Source organism: Sphaeroforma arctica, assembly GCF_001186125.1.
Source record: "Sphaeroforma arctica JP610 unplaced genomic scaffold supercont1.100, whole genome shotgun sequence".
Lineage (NCBI taxonomy): Eukaryota > Ichthyosporea > Ichthyophonida > Sphaeroforma > Sphaeroforma arctica.
In genome coordinates, this window is record NW_014040458.1 from 1964 (window position 1) to 9354 (window position 7391).

Below are 7391 nucleotides of genomic sequence, written 5' to 3' on the forward strand. Positions count from 1 at the left end.
TTCGTTCTTCGTGTCGTGTGTCGTACGTAGTTAGTACGTTATTAGTTAGTATAGTAGTTAGTTAGTTACGTTATTAGTAGTAGTAGTTAGTGTAGTGTAGTAGTATAGTAGTATATATATAGTGTGTGTGTGTGTGTGTGTGTGTGTGTGTGTGTGTATTGTATATATATATATATATATAGTCTCAAAATTCGTGGTAAATTATATCTACCTTAGCTCACATTTACCTATTGATGTACTTTGTTCGTCAACACGCTGTGTATTTCTCTATTTATTGGTACTTTATGCTGGTTTGCTTTCACAAATGATGCTATTCTATATGGCGACAATGTATTTACTTGCTTTGCATCATCACATTGATATCTCATATAAGTAATAAATTGAACACACTTGCGTAGACATTTAATTTGGACGTAGAGACATAGAAAGTGTATACGTGTGAAAACAGTCTGCTTGCCTGACTTGATCTATATAGTCTGCCACTTCCTTCCTATAATAGTATCGCAACACCTACGCTCAATATCCTTAACTTTGTTGCTATCGTCCTATAACAATACTCTCAACATCATATCACTATGTAGACTAACTGCAACCCCTAGATGTAGATCCTGCAATATTCTCCATTCGGACTCCTCTTGCCGAACGTCATGTAACCTGTGCATTCTACTCTGTGGTTCGTCCAGGCTATGGCCATGTTATGGACATACACTCCCCGTAGTGGCTATAAACCGATCTCAAAATATATCATATCAAGTGTGTACAAATGACTCTTTAGGCGTAGCCTCGCTGACGCTTACCTTTGACTCGTCCCGTGACAATCATTACACAGGGCATGTGGGAGAGTGTGTTGGAGCATTGGCAACCCATGCTGTGCGTGTTCCTGGGTGTTTTAATCCCGTCGATACGAAAGTAAGTTGTGCGCACACGTCTGTAGAGGGGATGTGCTGTGAGAGTTTTTCGTATTTTATTCGCACACTTTTGCTGGCCACAGCCGGGTCACATAAATGTCTTAATCTGCAACTAGGCCTTTTTATAGCCCCATCACGTATATGTAAATGTGTACATGAGCACGCGCACCTCTTTGTACGCAATTCAACCTCTTGGAGTGAGCGGGATGGAGAGTGTGTTCCGGTTACTATGGTGTTGGATGTGTTACTCACTGACATAAAGATGACATATTACCTGTCCCCATGTCCATTAGCAGTACACTAACTTTATTTAAAAGGTACATTCCTTGCAAGAATATGAATTATCCACTTTAATTTACTTTGGGCCACCACAGAGTTGGGTGCTGTGTGGGTTCAATAATGTGTATCTGGAATACAAAGTGTTTGGATGCATTTTACGGGCTGATATTTTAGTGGGGAAGACATCGATTCTCCAGTTTACTTTACAGTCAACTGACTTTCCCTCATTACATCACTGTGCAGCTTGGATGTTATGGTAGGATCACAATCGGCTTACTATATCAGGGGGTTCGGTCAAGTATGTCGAAGCACACCCCACTCCTAGATTTCAATTTGGGGAGGATGTTTTGTAAATATTGTTCGAGTTGGTTGATTTGTGTTTTTCTACTTTATATCATTTGACGAGACGATCTTTAATTTCTTGTTGAAATCTGATATTTCGATTACGTGATTGGATGGCCATTTGCTCGTTGTGCTACTCCTGTCTCGATCCAGTGACGTACTAATAGTTTCTGCAAGGTAGAATCGAAGATCACGTCTTCGCCGTGCTAGTTTGCTGTGTTCAAAGATTTTTGTTCTCAGTGGTACAATATTGTAACGGTAGGGTGTTTGACTCGTTCACGTATATACCTTTCACGGCCAGTGCTATACTTTTGCCATTCGATAGTATCGAGTTGCAGGAGAGAATGTAGGACAGCAAATGAGAGTATTTATGTGAGTTCTCAGTATCTGTCATTTCTCTGTGTACAGCTTTTCTTCTTCTTGGGATGTCTACAAGTCGGCCAGATCTTTGTGAAGCAGGTGAAGGTAGAAGGCAGCAAGTTCAAAGAAGTGGTATGTGATCACTAGAGGGCGGGCCTTCAGTGATGTATACCCACTGAGCAATTGATTGCTTTATCCACTCTCAGAATCCTGGTTAGCTATGTAATGTACAGAAATGGCCCATTATGTACCCCTAATTAGCGGACGGACTCAGATATCCGCTACTTGGGTTCGACCAACAGGAGCGAACATCGTGAAGACTATATGAATATTGATAGTTGTATGGCTGGAGTTTGTGTGTACTATAATGCGTGTTACCTAGCTTGTAATCGTTTCTAGCTGCTTGTGTAGGTGTTTGTCTGCAATTTAATGTGGGATTAGTTTCCTAGGTTTGTGCGCCTGTAGTGTGGTCTTTTGCTCACTCGTGGCATACTATATATTCGATTGATGGTTGGTCTTAATCTGGGCGCAATCGTGAAAGTATAGCTATCCCGTCTTACTTGCTGATCGTCATTTTCTCAATGCAACTTAATGATAGGAAGAAGCGAAGAAAGCAGGAGTCAAGAAGGATTCCTAACCCATATTGTCTGACATCAAATCAAGTCAGATTTTCAACGGACCCGAACAATTACAATCTTGCTTACATCTGCACCCAGAATATTTTGCTTCCCCGTGTGCCCAGCAAAATCCTGAACGCGCGGTTATTTGGGCAAGCACTATTTAAAGCATAGACATGATGGCATCCGTTAAAAATTGTCGATGCACCTACAGGCAGTCAGCATAGCACTGAGGATTTTTATACGTGACACAAATTGTGGGGATTTATTGATGGCAGATACAGGATCAATGGCAGCCATCAGGGCCACCGCTGGCATATCTAAACACAGCGGAAAGGGGGAAGGTCGCGGAAGTAACTATGCAATCTGTCATGCCAACATACCGATTCTTCCTTAGATAGGTATATTTAAGTGCACTAAAAACCCAAGCTTGTAGCATCCGCCATATGACATATCTAATATGAACCCAAATTTCGGTACCATCGCTGTGAATGCGCCCGCCAGAGGTGCGTGACCCAAGTTGATTGGGTCAAGGGTTTTAGATATAAATTTGTACTTGTGATCCTGTCTGATATAATATTCGAAACAACCACTCAAGATATGTAAATAGTGTTTTGGTTCTTTGACTTCCATTTGGCTTGTCGTGAATACTATATCGGAATCACACGGATGCTGAATGTATGACCGTTGAAATATAGGTATAATTAAGCAGGATCGGTTATCGAATGCTGGTGTGCTTCTTACTAAAAAAGCCTGATCGTTCATATTCTGGATATATATATGGCGTACTCGAGTTATATCGAGTTTTTTTCACTTTGCAATTGCGTAAAATCGAAGGATATGCTGTAATCAATCGATTCGACGTGCATTAAAATCCCTACTGTAGTAATTCTGCTATATTGATCCTTCGCTTATAATATTGAATTGCCAGGTTTCATTTGAGCGAATTTTTATGATTAATAATTCGAATAGGAAATTTTCGAAATAAGTAAGCTTACTATGAATGCCGGTCATAACATTAGTGTTTCTCTCGTGTGCGATACAATAACTTTGTAAAAATAAACGAATCTATCAATGATTTGAATCGTAGCATATTCCAACAACTGTTGCATTTTTAAGCTCGTTGTTTTTTTGAAATCTGTTGCCTATACTTGTTATGACTCGGCCTTAGCCATCAGGCTGCAGATTTTCTTCTTTTTTTTTCTCAAATGCTCTCGTATGATAGTTTTTCCAGTCTCGTAGCATTTAGCTGATTTGAACGTCACGATATCATTCTACATAAGCAAGCATTTCACCTTCTGTAGGTGTAGCCCTCGATCATTTTCAGTCTTCTGGATACCGAGATCAAAATTATGTATTCTGTACCGATACACATCTATGAACCTATAAATTGCAAAATTCCAGGCCCTCGTGATATATCGTGAAATTAGTATTGAACCAAGTATATATTGAGAATCAATAGAACAAGCAATACTCGCTAGTCACCTCGTACACTGCCCTAATTTGTAACTTGAGTGACAACATATAACCTTTCTTTCTCCTACCACGAAGGGCATCCATATCATTGGTGTTTCTCTCGTGTGCAATCGAAGTACTTTGAAAAACTATCGAATCTTTCAATGATTCGCAGCGTGGCAAATTCCAACAACTGTTGCATCTATTTCTATTTTTAACGCTGTTCTAAGTGTCAAGACTCGGTCTTAGCCATTGTTAAGTGAGTATTCTAAGCGGAAACAACTGCAAGGCTTGGCGGAGCTCTTGATCTCTAGTAGTCTTGTGAATACTGGATAATTTATTTCGCTCCTAAAGATAGTTCATGAACATGTGTTATATTAAGTGTCATGTAATTGTTGTAGAGCCGTGTTCTAACATAGAGAAATAACGGATCCATTGGTTACTGTAGTCCGTAATATGAACCTATAGACTTCTCCAATACACGATTTCACGTGCTATAATAGCTATCTATTGTAGAACAATACCTTTCCGAGAATTAATAGAGATACTGGATACTTAAGAAGCACGCCGACAGTAGAAGGGAAGAGTTAAGAACCATCAATGGGTACTCCAGCAACAGACGCGAGTGAAGCGGAGCAACCATCGAGCAACAAGGACTCGTCCCCGATACGTCGACCAAAAAGACCAAGACAACGCCCCTGGCAACTGAAACAGAGTGTGGAACAACAATCAGCGACGCAGCATCTGATGTTGAAAGTACAGAAGTTGCTCAAGAAATATGAAATGCGCCTTTACCAGTTACAGAGGCAATCTCCATCCGAGTACGAATCGCTGTCATTCCGCATCCCAGACAAGCGCATAGAACGACATGGGATACGTTTTTGATCACCATTATCGCTCTCAGAAAACGGGACGATGGAATTTTTGATAGAATACCTATATCTTAATTATTTTATTCACGAACAACAACGACCAGAGCAACTACTCATGGGAAGGAAGCTCTGAATAATCACCGGGCTCGATTGGAAGAGGCACTTCATTATCAGCGTCAGAACAACCAATTCGAACACGATGAACTGCACACATCTCCGCCTAAACCGTTATCGGAGGGAGAGATAACCAGGACAAAGGTTACGCCAAGGGCACAGAACAATCCGATACCCTCACCACTGACGCCGGAAAGTATCTCGGTATATAGACAGACACTACATGCATACATATGACATTTGTCTGAGGAACTCTATAAGGCAGTGGAGGCCAATCACATAACGCAAGCGGAAACATTTAGAGGGGTATTAAAGACTCTAAGAGCAACACACGAATCGCGGCTAGTAAATAAGAAACAATTTCTTACAACCAGGAGCTGACCATAATAGCCGTCCGACAATTACAATCTCAGCAACATATTGGAGCACGATACAAAGGGTGCCCTATTGGACGCATGGAAGAATGTACATATATCCGGGTTAGATGAAAATTGAGGTCTTCGTTGGTTTTAGAAAGTAAAGAGTTTTTTTAGACTCTATTAGTCTACCATGGACTACATAAAGATTAACCATGCTCGGTTAATCGGGCGGACGCCAGAGCTATAGAATAAGCAAATCAGTTCTCATGAGATGCATGTAAGCGATGGTTGATCCGATATTCTGGAAGCTAACCAAAACCCACGGTAAGCTACCGAATGTACCTATCCTGGAACAGATGATTACTTCATAAAGAATGAAGTCGGGCCCACGAGCAAAGTCAGAATGAGGCAGACTTTAAGCAGAGTTTGTTGAACCACTGAACTGTACAACTACTGGAAGATCGCTTGGAAGCTCGTACATACAAACGTACACTTCAGCTACATACTACCTGGCACTTGTTGGAGACATGAGTTGTTACAGCTATTAAGCCCAGATATACAAGAAACGCATATTCGTACCACAACTCAATTGGCGAATCGACGCTCTCAGGGATGAGAGTCCAACCGTCGGAACAGTCGACCGTATCCTCAGACGGTCCAAATTCAGCAGCAGAACTGGCAACACAGGCCACATATGCCACTCAAATGGCAGTGCGTGCGCGTTGCTAGATTCAGACATCTCCGGGTTTGGAGAAGCGCAATTGTACTAGCCAGGCCTCCACGTTAGATTCAATGTCTATATATGTACTGTTAATAAGTACATGAACTAAGTTAATCAACTGGGTTTTGACGGTTTTATTTATAAATGCTTTTCTAAGACATTTGGATAGACCCACTAAAAGACCTATTAAATCTCCAACGACTTATATCTGAATACCTCAGTAACGTGATGGCTTAAATAAAAATAGGTTTCTAAGGACTATTGGTGTTAACAAGTTTATTGTCCGAACAGCCCACCAGATTGCCAGTTTAATGTGGGCGAGCCCTTAAATCCGGATGCGTGGCTATCCATTGGTTAATACAATGACCTAAGACGTTAGGAGTTATTTTGCTTAGTTAACATCATCGCGCGGCAAAAAAACCCCCAATATCATAGTTTCGCTAAGCAGGACGACGGAAACCGAAGTAAAATCCCTTCGGTCCTTCAAATCCCCCAGCGTATTGCTGGCTTCACGAGGCAAACCTAACTTTATTAACCGACTACTTTCACACTTAGCTTAATTAAAAGACTTAGAATAGCACCACTACATTTCCGCTTTAAGCTTTTGATACTTCTCGATATACTGACATTTATCCCAAGATAGTAAAAGTATTAGCTACTTGAGCTACCTGAACATATTGGTGTTATATACCACACAAACGATTTCCTCAAAGATTATTCCTCAAGCAATTAAAAGTCTTCGTCAACTTAAGTTCACGAAGCACAACATGGACTCTTCTTGTTCGAAGAAAAGTAAACCTGAGGAATAGAGGACTGACAAGGATGTCACTGCTGCCGAGTTGTCGAAGCAAACAAGGTCGCTGCCGAAGCAACTGTCGCCAGCCAGAACGGCCAAGAGGAAGCTTCGAGTGAGAAACTGACTACTTCATCAAGAGACTAGTCACCCGGAGAAAGATCTCGAGGCCAGCTATCGCATCTGCGCCAGAGCTAATTCTTCTAAGTTTAGATGTGATCCTCGGGGGTTTGAAACAGCCCCTGTGATCCAGAAAGAGGAAACTCCGAGTGATAAGTCATCGGTCCCGATAAGAAAAGACGAGACCCGAGGCGAACATGAGCTGACTAAGGAAGATGAAGAAGAAGGTGTTAGCGGAGATGTCTGCTACACCAACCAAGTTAAGTGAGCTGACGGACGAGAAGGCTGTAATTTAGTGTCAGTTAGCAGCTCTAAAAACACTTTCTCGTTTAAGATAACCAGGTAGTTGATCGTATGTATGGATTAGGTGAAGAAGCACACCGCTTACGTTAAGGTGTCACCAATGACAACACGGTAGTATTAACCGAGTGGACTAGTAGAAAGAGTCCCC

At 41.4% G+C, this 7391-nt stretch overlaps 2 protein-coding genes across 2 annotated transcripts in view; both read left to right on the forward strand.

Moving 5' to 3' along the window:
- The window catches only part of SARC_02264 (hypothetical protein), a 4167-nt gene extending 1074 nt beyond the window's left edge, over positions 1–3093 (forward strand). Inside the window, exons 2-5 of the mRNA XM_014303969.1 lie at positions 830–909; positions 1431–1485; positions 1938–2021; positions 2488–3093. Coding sequence (XP_014159444.1) covers positions 830–909; positions 1431–1485; positions 1938–2021; positions 2488–2526 — 258 coding nt within the window. The 3' untranslated portion in view covers positions 2527–3093. The remainder of the gene's footprint in view (positions 1–829; positions 910–1430; positions 1486–1937; positions 2022–2487) is intronic.
- Positions 3094–4561: 1468 nt separating this feature from the next.
- SARC_02265 (hypothetical protein) lies at positions 4562–4846 on the forward strand (the record flags this gene model as incomplete). The annotated part of the gene is made up of 1 exon (XM_014303970.1): positions 4562–4846. One exon carries the CDS (start codon positions 4562–4564, stop codon positions 4844–4846), a length of 285 nt encoding a protein of 94 aa, XP_014159445.1.
- Positions 4847–7391: the final 2545 nt, after the last annotated feature.